The sequence below is a fragment of the Pezoporus flaviventris genome, unplaced genomic scaffold (assembly GCF_033815535.1).
Source record: "Pezoporus flaviventris isolate CSIRO_AGI_PZ_B2104156 unplaced genomic scaffold, CSIRO_AGI_Pfla_v1 ptg000013l, whole genome shotgun sequence".
Lineage (NCBI taxonomy): Eukaryota > Metazoa > Chordata > Aves > Psittaciformes > Psittacidae > Pezoporus > Pezoporus flaviventris.
Window position 1 is genome coordinate 41,677,250 of NW_026892561.1, and position 14,521 is coordinate 41,691,770.

The window sequence follows — 14,521 nt, forward strand, 5'->3', positions numbered from 1 at the left end:
CTTTCCTTTTGCAGGAGAGATGTTATGTGGTAGAAGGCGAGACTTCTCTGTATTGCTCCTTGCAGAGGCATAGTGACAAAAGTACATGACAAAGTGCAAATAATTAAAGGTAGATCATTCCTATGAGCGTGCCTCAATTACCAAGGAAAATAGGAGTAGATGTGCAGAACTGATTAAGGAGGGCTTACCAGTACACAAAGGACAATGGCAGCCATGGGAGCTACAGATGAAGCTTGGCATGAAAGAAGAGACAGAGAGAACAATCTGTTCCCATATACCAACTGTGCCTGCATATTTTTCCCTGAGGAAGGTTTCTTCTCTGTATTTCTCTCAATCCCTTTTTCTCATGGGCCACTTGCTTCCATTTCAGTTGTGCGGATGGAAAGGTATGGGGCCTTTTGGTCCTTCAGTTGCCAAAAATATTGAAGGTCTCCATGCTGAAAGCAGTATCAATACCCCATCCATTTAAAACATTAAAAGCATTTCCCTTTTCTTGTGCTTCTGGCAGACTTTGCACACTTCCTCCCAAAAGCCAACAGTTGCAGGTTTTACTAGTATTTACTAGTAGAATTACACTAGTATTATTTACTAGTATTACACTGGTAAAGCAATATGAACTGTTCTGCTTAGGCCACTACAGAGGCAATGCCACAGAAGGAAACCTGGTATGCAGGTGTGGGATGCTCAGTATGCAGGTATGGGATTCCTTTCAGTCTTTCACATACACTGTTCTATAAAACACCTGGGGGCTGATACACACATATAAAAATGTATTATTACAGATATGCATTTATTAATTAAACATTTTTATCAAATATATCAATAATAAATATATACATATATATATTTTGTAAAAATGGAACACTGTTCCACTGAAAAAAAAACAAAACCTGCAGAGAAAGCAGATTAAAGGGCAAAGAAATAATGCAAATACTGTTTGCAGGAAGAATTTTGAGGGTTCTTAGTAGAAAAAGAAAATCTGCAGATGCACCTGAAAACCGTTGTCCTTCATGTGAAAGGGGAGACAGTACTTGGTTACTGCATTGCCGCAGAGATCCTCTGGAAGGACGGTTTGAATGACTGTAGGCCTTAGGAAGGATGTAGTCAGTAGTTTTTGCCAGAGAGCTTTATTTGCCAGCTCAGAGAGCTGCATCTCATGGCAGCTGCTGTTTTAGACAGCAAATTCTGTTAAGGGTCTTTGGTGACAGAATCTCATTGCACCACCAAGTGGCCACACTAGCCAGTGCTTATGATTTTATTCACAGATGAGTGTTTTGAGAAGTCAGTATCTTTCTTGAATTAAAACCAAAAAGAAGCTGTTAAATATATTGAATAGCTGAAAACTCATATTGTGCTGATAAACAAAGACATTCAAGATTTGTTTTCAGAGCAGGTAAAAGTAGAGCTGTGGTTTTGTTTTCCTATCTGTGAAAGAAGCCTCAGAAGTTGGAGGCCAGATTTTCATAGTGGTAAGCTAACTGTGGGTTTATGTCCGAAGAGCAGAATATGTGTCATCTTTTCCAAACGTAATAAAACAGCTGTAGCTTCCTTACTAAAGAATAAAGCACTCTCACTTACCATAGGAGGAGATGCTCACTTGATGCAGAGGAGGAAAGATCCATTAGATGATAAGTTTGGCAGGTAAAGCAGAAGGCTTTACCTTGGTACACAGGCTGGAGGAATGGTGTGTATGCCTCCAGCAAAGGGCAGAGAAGTGTCTGATGTACTGTGAGCTCCAGGGGCTGTGTCTGAGGGCATATGGGGAGGAAGAAGGGCCTTTTCAGCACTCCCACAGTGACAGTCCTAGGTCACAACTTGACTCTCAGCACATCAGAGCTCAGAGGAAACCTATAACTTCTGCCCAGGAGATTGTCTCCCTTCCGTTACGTTTGGCTGCTCCATGTCATAATTTTCATCTGTAAGGCTGTGTTGCCCTTGCAGGGCAAAACGAGCCAGTTGAAGATAATCCAGGGATATGCACTGATAATGTAACCTTGGCTGCTTAATGTGTTAAAATCGTGAAATTGAAGGATATGTAGCTTCAGGAATATTTAATCTTACCTCCAATAGTCTTTGCCAGACATACAGCATATGGCAGACATGATTATTTATAGCTCACAATTAACTTCTGCTTGTCACTTATCAGCTGAAATACTGTAGGGAATATGTACTTAAATGATGTCTCTAGCATTAGAGACAAGACAAAGTCTGTTAGTTGTTTGTGTTCAGGTTTGGGTTTTTTTTTAAGCAAAACCATTAACGCAGATACCAACTTAGTGTGCCATGCAGCATTAGCACAAAGATTTGATACTCACATATAAACACTGTTTTCCAGCGTGAAAACATACACTGAATTAGTGGTTAAGAGCATTAACTATATTCTAGCTTGTTATGTGATTGATTTGGAGAACATGAGGGGGTTATGTTGAAAACACAGAATAGTAGCAGAAAACAGCTGATTTTTGACAGGAGTGATTCTGAGTAGGGTGTTTAAATATGGTTGCATGAAATTAATGAGGTTTTCTCACATAAAAGCAGTTTTGCTTCAATGGAAACAAGACCAGAAACTAGGTTATGATTCTGCACATCTTCCCTCAGTGAAATCAATAAAAGAGTCAATTACCTGCTCAGATCAGTAAATGTTTATAGGGTGTCAACTTTTGAGCTCTAGATTTGTTTTCTAATTACTTGTGAAGTTCTTCGTATGCCTATGGAGTTTAATTGATAATATGGTTTAAAACTGTGCAGTGTTAGAAGGTCACTCTGAGACTGATTAAGATATTACCAGACAAGCTGCTGCTATTAGTCATCAGTTTCCAGTAAAGCCCACAGTGCTCTTGGCACTTGCCAAATTGAAAGATAATTTTATTGCCCCTTGTCCTCACCAAAGGAGAAGCCAGAGATGCATGTATTTGTTAGTCCCTATCAAGATCAAGTTTGGGGATTTTTCATAAACAAACATTGATATTTACAGCTATGATTTGTTTTCGGGGTTTTTTTTTGTTTGGGTTTGTTGTTTTTATTTTAATGAAGATCTGCCTAGTCAATAATTTTAGTGGCCAAACTTGAAATATGCTTCAACACAAAAAGGCTGGATTTTCCATGAGTACCTTCCAAAGAGATTTGGAGGTATTTCTTGACTTCATTCATTTGTGCTTCTCTGTTTTTCAACAGATGGCAGTTTGCCTAGACATAATGTAGAATTAGCTGTTCAAGCCACATCGTGTTAAGGTTAAAGGGTCTTAGGTCTGACATCATTAATGCTGTCTGCTTTTCCCCTTGATCCCTGCAGCTTCAGGTATTTTTCTCTGGGTCACTTTGCATTCAGGTGAAAGGAGGAGGCTTTGGGTGCAGCTGCCCTGGTTAACACTGCCAGATTTCATCAGCAGCATATGAAATCCTAGGAGGAAGTCTGGTGCTGCATTGGAATAGTCCCATGATGGCACTGGGATAAATCCCGGCCTTGTTACTGGGGCACCTGCTACTTCCTGCTGTAGCTTTGAGGTACATGTTCATCATGTACAAGTTGAGTGTCTGACCTGCACATGATGCAATGCTATGTTAATTTTCTGAGGTTGGCATTTCTTCTGAAGCCTGAGTGGTTCTTGTTCAGCTCTTCAGTGGAGTCTTTTCTTAAAGCTCTGCCAAGTCCTTCCAGTGTAATAAGTAAATGACCTTAACAAGATGGAGCTTTTTTTGCAAAGGAGCACAGTTTGTGTGGGAGGTTTTTTTTTGTTTGTTTTTTTTATTTGTTTGGTTTTTCTACATAAATCTAACAGACAAGATTGTCTCTGAAAATGCTGCAATTCCATATGGCCTCTCAGGATGCCACCAGAGTTCCTCTTCAGCTGCCCTGAACAGATGCAGATCAGTTCACAGGTGCTCCCAATGCCATGGTCCTATGTATTGCTGTGGGCAGGAGTGTCCCACACATCACCACAGGCAGCAGTGCCCAGCCTTTGGCTGCACACATGGCTCCCAGACAGGATGCACTGGAGGTGGCATGCTGGGCTAGGCATCCAGCGAACAGCTGTTACACTCATGTTCTGTTAGGACACTGCTTCCAAAATAGTTAATTTAAACAAATGATTAAAATTTAAAGGATTTTTAATGTCCAGTTTTTAATTCATTTGGGTTTTTTCATCGTACACACATCAGCATTCTTAAGAAAGTGCTTTAAATCTTTAAAACAGCTAGGTCTTATATGAATAAATGTGTATGAGTTATTAAATGTGTATGATGTACCCAGGTACATCAAAATAACTGGGTAATTTCGGAGGTACCAGACTGGTATAAATGCAGACTTCTAGGTGTTTGCTACAGTGGAGAGAGGTAAGCTTTTGATTTAGATGTTGGAAACGATATATTGGATGCTTTGGTGGGTATACAGACAACCTTGATTCCTGATAAAAACACCTCTTTTAGGCTTTGCCCTGCCTGTGGTGTTCACTATATCCTTCCATTTCATCCGAACAGGGGTTTTTTGAAGAAGAGGAAGGTAAAGAATATATCTATAAAGAACCCAAATTAACCGGCTTGTCTGAGATCTCTCAAAGGCTGATGAAACTGTATGCAGACAAGTTTGGAATAGATAACGTGAAGATCATTCAGGATTCCAACAAGGTACAAAAGAAATGCTGGTTTTTGAACAGTGGGGAGAACTGAGCTCATGGTGCATGTTTTGGGAGCTGTGTTTTGAATGAATATGAACTGAGTGTGTGTATTACCTCGTGTGACCTAGTTTTACAACCGATCAAAGATCCTCACCTTATAGTACGGCAGGTGCTGCATGGGAATGACGATATTATAGCAGGGCATCACAGTCAGTGGAAAAAGAGCATATTCCAGCATATGCCTGCAGAGAGCATGCAGATGTTTACTGCAATGCGGAAGCAGGTTGTTTTCTCTCTCATTCAGTTTTCATCCACTTCTGCCAATGACTATGTTCAAAAGTCCCACTGTTCTTACGGTCCCCTTTGTTAAATACCTTTGTATTAATCTGTGGTCTTAATATTAAAATAGGAAGTATGTTTTAATCAGTATTGCTATAGAAGCTTCAGAAATATAACAGATGCCTTGGAAGCTTATTAACAGAGTTTTATGTTTGCCGCTGTTACACAGGTCAACCCCAAAGACCTAGATCCAAAATACGCATATATCCAGGTGACGTATGTCACGCCTTTCTTTGAAGAGAAGGAAGCCGAAGATCGAAAGACTGACTTTGAAATGCATCACAATATCAACCGCTTTGTGTTTGAGACACCCTTCACACTCTCAGGAAAAAAGCACGGAGGGGTAGAAGAGCAGTGCAAGAGGCGCACGATCCTAACAAGTACGTGTCCTAGGGATGCTTCCCCGCTCCCATCCACCTTTGCCAGTTAAGCCCAGCAGTGCATTTAATGTGCCAGGTTTTCTGCAGTCAGTGGGCACAGCATGCTATGCAGACTGATAAGTAATCTCTTCAGTGTGTCCATTGACAAATTATGTGCTCTCTTACAACCCTGCCGACTGTCCGGGGAAAAGTTATTTTCATTTGTGGGGTCATCAGCAGTCGTATTTTCTCATATTATTGACATCTTAACTGTTCTTGCAGTGATGTAACTTGGGAGTGGTTTTGCTGGAGGCAGTTCAGCACTCAGAACCATTGTTCTTTTAAATAACAAACAAGTCAAAGAAGAAGCGAAGTAGGGTGACTATTCTAAGAAGATTAAAACTTGGCAGATAGGAATTTTTATTCAAAATCAGAGCAAGATACATCATATAGATTATTTTTTTTTTAAGTGGAGGTAAGATTTCATCTCACTGGGTACAGTGTTTTAAGACAGGAATGTCAGGAGTGCTAGATATGTCTATTCTTACTGAATCATATTAAACAGAAAATGTTTAGTTCCTTATCATGGTGGAAATCTCTTTTAAAGAGGCATCCTTTGTGAAACTGCTGCTGAAACTTGACCTGTCTGTATTTTGGCTGGGAATATGAGAAACTATCTGAGATGGAGGCATTGCTGTCATGGGCAGCCGTGAGCAGAGCAGCTGATATTCACATCAAAGGCTCCTGAATGACAGAAAATCCCATTCCCCATGGACTTCACAGCTTCCCCCAAAGGGCAAAGTGAAGAAAGCTGCTTACAGTACAGGCATAGTCACCTAAAAGTTTTGTTCTGGCAAGTCAGGAAAGAGGCACTGATGTCTGAGGGCATCTTGTTACGTGACACAGCTTTGCTTGTAAGAAGAAAAAAGGAGGAGTGGATTATGTGTGGGTTTTTTAAGTGCTTGAGCAGCAGTAGGTGTTCTGAGACCTATATTGAAGCAGGTAGTTTCAGTGACTTGAAAATGCAGCTGTTGTGGTATGTCTGGTGAAAACAGAGATGTTTTTTCTTCCAGCAGAATGTTTTCCCTAGGTTATTACGTGCTGTCATCAACTCCCATTGCTCTCAACTTGATTCCATCTTCAGCCTTAGGTCCTTCTCCCCTGCTTTTCCCTCTGGCACCTGCATCACCTCAGTGCTTTTCTTTAAAGGAAACATATTGCCCCCAGCGCCCTCCATCCCTGGCCTTCAATAAAGTCATATATTTTCATCTGCTTGCTATGTAAAAAAGAAGTGCTTTCAGTCTGAGAAGATGGTATCACTTATCGGTATCACTTATCGGTATCACTGGAAGAGCATGGAACTTGCACAGGGGTACTGGCTGGCTAGAATGGTACCTGCTAAGCCTCTCCATGCTCCAGAGCCTGCTGCCCGTGTTGCACCAGGCTGCACTTGTCCTCTGTGCAAGAGACTGTGGTCTGTGAATCACTAGCTCTCTGCTGTGCCTGGTTGTGACTTGTTTTTCTAGCTCCGGAAGTTCTGGGTTTCCTGCTCTCCAAGGGTACAGCCACCATGTGAGCTGGAGCTTATGTAGGCCTGAGCCGACTGGCAGCAGATGCTCACCAGAGGAAGCAGTTTGGGAGAGCTTCCAAGTGTGTAGGGTAATCAAGAACGGATTGTTAGCTTAAGGTGCCACAACAGTACCTTTGCCAAACTCCCTAAGATCCATGAAAAGGCTTTGACTGGAAGGAAGGGGTTTTGATGGTAAATAATTCCTGTCCATTCCCATAGCAGTATTTAGGCTGAATGTTAAAGTAGCTCCTTACTTCTTTAAGGATGATGTTTTAATAGTAATTCATCTGCGGGTGAGTGATATCCAATTCAACTAAACTAGAGACTCCTGCCTCTAATTTGAAATGTGTGATACAATGTTTTGAGCTATTTGAAGTTCAGTACAGGCTCATTGTTTGATGCTTTAACTCAATTGCTTTAACTGAAGAAAGTTGTGGATTCTAAAATCTAAGTGGTGGGAGCTTTTTGCCGCATGAATGTTGCAGAGCTTAGAGTAAGCAATGGTGAAGTCAAAAAAAATGCTCATCCAGTGCCAGGAACATCAAAATCCGTTTTGGGCTTGCTGTGTCATTTCCAGTCATTTGGTGATTTAAACTTTATTTGGATTGATGAAGAGATTAACAGAGTCAAAAGTTGATTTTAACTTAATTGTTTTGCTTTCTTAAATACTGTTTTGTTGGGTGAGTTTCTCTGATATGTTTCTTGCTTTTGAGTAGCCAGTCACTTGTTTCCCTACGTGAAGAAGCGTATTCAAGTCATAAGCCAAACCAGCACAGAACTGAACCCTATCGAAGTAGCGATTGATGAGATGTCCAAAAAAGTCTCGGAGCTCAATCAGCTTTGCACAATGGAAGAAGTGGACATGATCCGACTGCAGCTCAAACTCCAAGGAAGTGTCAGTGTCAAGGTAATAACAATTTGCCTTTTTTAATTTATTCTTTCTCCTTTCAATGCATCTACCTAAGATTTTGTTCTGATTTTCAACATTCCAGATGTATTTTCTCTGTTTTCTACTTCTGCTCATATTTTGTATTCCACTGCTTTTGGAGCCCACTCTAAAAATGTAAGAGAACAGAAAATTTTCCGCTGATGTTGATGCCTGCTGGGTTTATGTGCAAATATAACTACTTTAGTCAAATCTTCTCTAAATTAATGTTAAGACCTTTGCAACAAGACCATCACAGGTCACTTGAGAATACAGCCTGTCACATAGCCAAGCATGCAGATACTTTAAAGGGAGTTTTGTTAGGGTTGGTTTTGTCATTTCCTATTTAGAAAGGTTGGGAATGGTGAGAGTTGCATGTATTTCTTGTACCCTCATTAAAATGGCCTCAAACATACAGCTTTCTGGATGGTTAACTAAGTGAGGGCTTTCAAAGGCCAGCAAAGGTATGCAGTTTGTGCAAGGCCGACCAGCTCCCTTTTCTACAGTAAAACTCTTCAGGTCTCATCCAGGTAACAAAACGAACAAAATGATGTCCTTCACACAGGTTTGGTTGCCTGAGGCCAGTCCCCAGTCCTTGGAACACAAGAGAAAAATGACAATAAGCTGCTTGTTCTGTGTACCTAAGCTGCGTATTTTTCCCCCAGGTAAATGCTGGACCAATGGCCTATGCTCGAGCTTTTCTTGAAGAGACAAATGCTAAGAGATACCCTGATAATCAAGTTAAGCTTCTGAAGGAAATCTTCAGGTAAACATTGTTCAGACTTTCAACCCTCTGCATAGTACTAAATAGCATGAGTAGGTGTGACATGAAATCAGGCTGAGTTGAACCAGGTTGGTTTACATCTGCGTTTACCCTTTCTTACAAGTCATTCCCAGGAAAACATTTACTGAAGTTTTGGGCTGTTCTAATAGCCTGCATTCCTCTCGATCTGAGGGTGAGCTCTGAATATCACTTCAAACAAGGTATAATTTGAAAGGGGGAGAAGAGGTAGAGTGTGTGTATATAGATAGATAGATTTTATTTTTCCATTACTACAGAATTTGCATGCTTGTTCTTTTTGGTTTTGTGCTTGTAGGCAATTTGCAGAAGCATGTGGACATGCTCTTGATGTCAACGAACGCCTTATTAAGGAGGACCAATTTGAGTATCAGGGAGAGATGAAGTCTCATTACAAGGATATGCTCAATGAGCTCTCTGCAGTTATGAATGAACAGGTTAGATCATCTATTTTGTTGCTGGTTGGACTGAATGAGAGTGGCTAATTGTATCTTCTAGTGACAAATGAAGCTGTAGAGCAAATTTAAAGTAAAACCTGATAGTGCAGCGGTCACTGAGAAAACATAGGTTACTCCTTTGTTTTTCCCTCTCTTTATTTCAAATCCAGGTGTATTGTATGTAATGAATCTGATTGTTCAACAAAGATCTGTCCTCTGCCTGTCGTACTACATATTGAAAAGGTGAATGTTTATGAAGCTAAATGCAGACTGAGGTCTAGAGGCATAGGAAGATAGATAATCAGTAAAACTGGTGTTTTATGCTTCGCTTGCTTTAGCCTACAGCTGTGATATATTTAATTAAAGCAGTAAATTGCATTTAATACCTAGCTTGAAACTGAAGGAGGTATCTTTATAGTTCCTATTTGTATTCAGCTTTCAGAGCAAGAGTTACTACTGGTTTTTTTATATATATATATTTAAGTACACTGTCAAAATACATGCCATGTATTTCGGCTGTTCGCAGCTTCAGATGGATGAGCATGCATGGTTGCATTCTATGAAATACATCCCAGAATACTGAACTGGGCTTCAGTGCAGACTTGCAGCTATTCTATTGCTGCATCTATGCAGATATTATTTTTTTGTTTGTTTTAATTTAAATATTGAGTGATTCTGCATGCTAAAGCGTGAATTAAATCATGCTTAGCTGTTTCTCTGTGTGCTTGTGTGTAGGCCACCTTAATTGCATCTGTGAAGAACTTAGTTTCTACCAGTTGCATTTCCAGGTGCCTATAGCATGTGTAAGCACTACTTATGTAGAGAGTTACTTTGTTTAACCATTGTTATCAGAGATAGCATCTCACAGAAGTGTCTAATCGGCACTCCATAGACCATGCTGTATTATTCATCTTCACATGTGAGGAGAATAAGGATTTACCAGCATTTTTTGGCCCATTGGTCCTGTGGAATTGAGCTGGTTTTTTTCAGGGTATAAAGCAGTGTAATTGCTTTGAAGGCTTGGCGTATGCCAGGTGGGGGTCAAGCTCAGTGGTCATTGCTGTTCTGCGAGTCGTGCTCCCTGCCCTGTCAGGTGTATAAATATTTGTGAACCTCAAGCATTTCACTGTTTTTATTGTAACTAATATTTATCGCTGTTTGTGATCACTGGAATTTGAAAGCCCACACTGAAAACCAGTCTCCCACTTGCAGCCTTGTGGGGCAGCCTTATGAGCAGCAGCCCAGTTTTCCAGGCAGCACAGCTTTTTGTGATAACTCTGCTCCTCCTGCAGTGAATGCATGAACTGCCTACTTCTGAGCAGTATTGCCTCAGAGAAGTCATGTGCTGTAAACTGTGGCTGAAATATCTATCTCACAGTTGGAAAGCTTGAGGGTGTCTGTGCTGTGTGCTTTACACCAGCAAGATTTGCCGTCTTTCCCTTTGTCATGTTCAAGAGGGTTTTATTTGCTCACCCACTGACAGTGACTCATCACCATGTGTTTTTCTCTCTTTTGTTTTGTTTTATTTTTCTTTTCTGACAGCTCTGTCATGGTCCTTGCTTATACAGCTTCTCTTCTTCCCTGTCTAACATTTCCCTCAATACTATATCCAAAAGTGGTATGTTCATTTTTCTTACATCTATTTTTTCTTTTAATGTCATGTACTTTCCTCACTTGCTGGTTTTCTACTTGGTATGTTTGTTTATTTTCATGTCTATGACTCCCTTGCTCAGAGACGTATGAAAAAGAAGGGACAAGATGTACGTGGTGTGGGAATAGTTCCTTTTCAGAGCTGCCAGAGTTGCTGGCTCAGGCACTAAAGGTGTACGTGGGAGCAGCATGGTCACGTCTGCCCAAGTAATAAATGTGGTGTGGTTGACCTGCAGCCCTGACCAGGGATAACGGGGGATCGTAAGATTGTCCCTGGAGCTTTGTGAAGGGGAAAGGCTTTCTCTTCCACTATTGACAGCTGCGTGGTCAGTGGGGATGCCCCATGTCTCTGCTGTGGATGCTTCAGCACAGTGCCTCATGGAGGAAGGCAGGTTTTCAGTCTGTATTTATAGAATAGGCTTTATAGCCTATTACCAAGGCTAAAAACAACTTTAAGAAAAAAAATATCTTCCTTCTTGCTAAAGCCTATTTTAGGACAGGGAAGAGCAAACTTCTGCCACTGCTCCTCCCTAAGAGCACAGGTTTGCCTGCAGCCTCAGCCTGGCAATTGGTCCAAACCCTCCTAACTGACATACTTTTCCACTGCCCTGTGTGTGAAGCTTGGTGGGGATGCTGCATGCCTCCAAATGAGTGTGTGGGCAGAGCTGGGGCTGGTCTGTACCAGAATCAATAGGTGCCACTGCGCCTAAAATGCAAGTGACTTCTCAGTTGTGTTTGTATGATTGTTGTTAGAGAAACATAGTTCAGGGAACACCATGAAGCACCTCTTGGCAGAACCTGGTGACCCCAGCCCAGCCCCATTTATTCCCCCAGCTCAGAGGATATCCTCCCACTTACTGCAGCCTCCAGTCACTTCTGTGTACCTGGGCAAAGTTTATTATCTGCTGTGAGATCTTTAGCATCATAGTGTAATAAATAAAGTACCAAACAGACTTCAGACATCAAGCTTCAGATTTCTCTCACTGTTGCATATATTTTTTTCTTTCCTTTTTTATCAAAAGATTGTATACAAGGAGGATCCAGCAAAACAGCACGGAATGGAGCGCACTTATTCACGGGTCATCAATAGAGCCAGCTCGTCTGTGCCAGCAACAATCATCCCGGCAAATCCTGATGCTTGACTGCGGTGTGAGGAACAGATGACCCTGGGAAGATCTGGGGTGGCTGGGTTGGGTTTTTCCCTCGGGTTGGCTTTTTTCCTTTCAGATTAATAGTACTGAAAATTAATTTGATGACGGACAATGCCAGGAAAAGGATTTGTGGGTCATGATTTTAATTTATTGGAAGTCTTCATGATGTTCTTTTTTAAAACTGCAATCTTGATTTTGGGTTTTTTGTATTTTTTTTCCCGCCCCAATATTTGCACATTCCCTGTCTTTTTGTTGTTGTTGTCAATTTTTGGTTTTGAGCAGCCTTTATTAAGCCAGGCTGATAATGAAATTCCCATTGAACAGATAGCTACACAGCAAACCCTAGGTTTGCTATAAATTATAATATATCTAATACTAAGTCCTAGTATACATATATTTTAAAGGTCAGAGTGGATGTTTTATAACATTTAAGTATATTGCAACTGTAAATAGAAGATGTGTAAAATATGTCATTTTTACAAAATTTAAAAAATATCTTTTTAGTTAATTATGACAGTACTAAGAATATGGATAACATTTCAGTTACTATTATATTAAAATATTTGTGTATGTGTATAAAAGCGTCCATAAATTCTTTTTGAAGGTCTGTGCATTGGTTCATTGCCAGTAAACCATGCGTGCCTGTCCTGGGTTCAGCAGTAGCAGTCATTTTTCTCCTTCTTAGTAGCTGGTGCAGTGCCGTGTTTTTGACTTTCAGCCTGGGAACAGCACTGATAACACCGATGTTTTTAGTTGCTGCTCAGTAATGTTTACTCTGACGAAGACCTTCTGAGTCTCATGCTCTGTCAGGGAAGAGGGTAAGCTGGAAGGAAGCAGAGACAGGACACCTGACCCAAACTAGCCAAAGAGGTATTCCATACCACAACACATCATGCCCAGTATATAAACTGGGGGCAGTTACCCAGAAGGCCCAGATTGCTGCTTGGGTCGGGCTGGGTATCAGTTGGCGGGTGGTGAGGTGTTGTATTCTCTTCCCTTGTTATTTCCTTTATCATCATTATTATTGGTGGTAGCAACAGTGATTTGTGTTATACCTTAGTTACTGGACTGTTCTTATCTCAACCTGTGGGAGTTGCATTCTTTCGATTCTCCTCCCCATCCCTCTGGGAGTGGGGGGAGGAGGGTGGGGGAGTGAGCGAGCAGCTGCGTGGTTCTGAGTTACTGGCTGGGCTTAAACCGCAACAATGCCAGAGCAGTGGAGATGAGGATGCCTCCTGCATCCCAGCTGTCCATTGTGTTGCGGTTGCTGATAGGGATGCTTATGGCTGTCTGCAGAACATGGGTTCAGATTCTCTCCACGGCCCCAGACTGGGGACACCCTGGGAAGCAGGGGCTCAGTGTAGTGCACCTGCTTGAGGCCAAAGAAGCTCTGCCTCTTTGAAGTTCGTGGTCCCAGGTTTTGCCCAGGGTCTATAGGGAAGCCATGTGCCTTTAGTGTGATGTTTTAGTTTCCGCATCACGTTGGGATGAGGTGGAGCAGTTCTGCCAGCTCTTAAAAATTCTCTTTATCCTTGGCATCCCACACTACTGCATGTTCATTCCTTTGTCCATAGAAAATCCCTGCTTTCAGGGGTCCCTGCTCATTGTGCAAGTATGTTAGGATCCCTCTCTTCTATGCATCCGGTCCACACAATTGGGATAAACTGTGACTCATTTTTCCTGGAGAAACCCTAGTGATTCCCCTGATACCTCCACAGGTTCATGAGGATTCATTCAGAGCAGAGGCCAGTGCTGTGTGAAGATACCATGAGGGTTTTTCCAGTGCGTTGCCTCATTCTGCCCTGCTATCTCCTTTCCCTGTATCTCTTCTCGTTTCACCCTTAGGTCACAACTGGTGAATCTCTACTGAAGCCTGGCCCTGCAGGCAGGAGCCAAGGGTGGCCTCTAAATTCACCCCATCTATATGTGTAAGGCAAAAGTGCATCATCCAGTCTCTACCTGTTTGCCAGTGCTGTACTTACTGACAGTGCTTGTGGATGTGTCTCACTGTCAGCAGATCTGGGATCTTTCAGAAGGCATCTTTGCTGAGGGTTGAAACCCACATGTAGTTCTGTCCTGGTGAGGGAAGAGGGGGAGTGGTTGGGATGGGCCCCACTCCAGCATTAGTACAGCAGCAGTATAAGCTTATGTCTGATTTGGTAACAGCACAGGCTCTCTCCAGTGCACTGCACACCAGCATCAACCACACAGCTGGACAAGAGCCAAGCACCTTCCTCATCCTTGCCTTGAAAAGCCAGCTCTGCTCATCAGACACTGCACTGTTTAACACCAACAGTCTGCTGAAAGGAACAATTTCTGACCCAAATTTTAACCTGCTTTATACTGTACATGTAGCGGTAGATGAAGTTACCTGAACTACCTGCTCATTTGTATATGTGGAGGAACCAGTCACCAGTGGCAACAGAAGGAATCATGGTACAGAGGAGGTAAGCCTGAGCATCAAGCCCTCTTGTCCCTTGGTTTGTTGGTCTCGCTGGACTCATTTTGCATTTACTGTGATCTGTACTTATGGATGGGTACTTCAGAAGCCATCAAGGTGATTTAGAGACAGAATGTTTCTAATTAATGTTCATGAGAATTGAGCAGCTGAATCTGCTGGCATCTTCAGGAATAACTAGATTGCAAAAGCCTGGTTTGCACTGTGGGAACAGTGCAAG

The 14,521-nt window shown here is 41.8% G+C and overlaps 1 protein-coding gene across 10 annotated transcripts in view; it reads left to right on the forward strand.

Moving 5' to 3' along the window:
• DOCK10 (dedicator of cytokinesis 10) overlaps positions 1–12,499 on the forward strand; it is a 161,241-nt gene extending 148,742 nt beyond the window's left edge. For 7 of the 10 annotated variants that reach the window (XM_061453006.1, XM_061453010.1, XM_061453009.1 and 4 more), the window contains 7 exons: positions 4,477–4,623; positions 5,122–5,332; positions 7,598–7,788; positions 8,472–8,572; positions 8,904–9,042; positions 10,585–10,660; positions 11,715–12,499. In XM_061453006.1, the coding sequence (XP_061308990.1) occupies positions 4,477–4,623; positions 5,122–5,332; positions 7,598–7,788; positions 8,472–8,572; positions 8,904–9,042; positions 10,585–10,660; positions 11,715–11,782 (933 nt within the window). In that variant the 3' untranslated portion in view covers positions 11,783–12,499. The remainder of the gene's footprint in view (positions 1–4,476; positions 4,624–5,121; positions 5,333–7,597; positions 7,789–8,471; positions 8,573–8,903; positions 9,043–10,584; positions 10,661–11,714) is intronic. The other 3 variants (XM_061453008.1, XM_061453015.1, XM_061453016.1) reach the window with 1 other exon arrangement.
• The last annotated feature ends 2,022 nt before the right edge of the window (positions 12,500–14,521 follow it).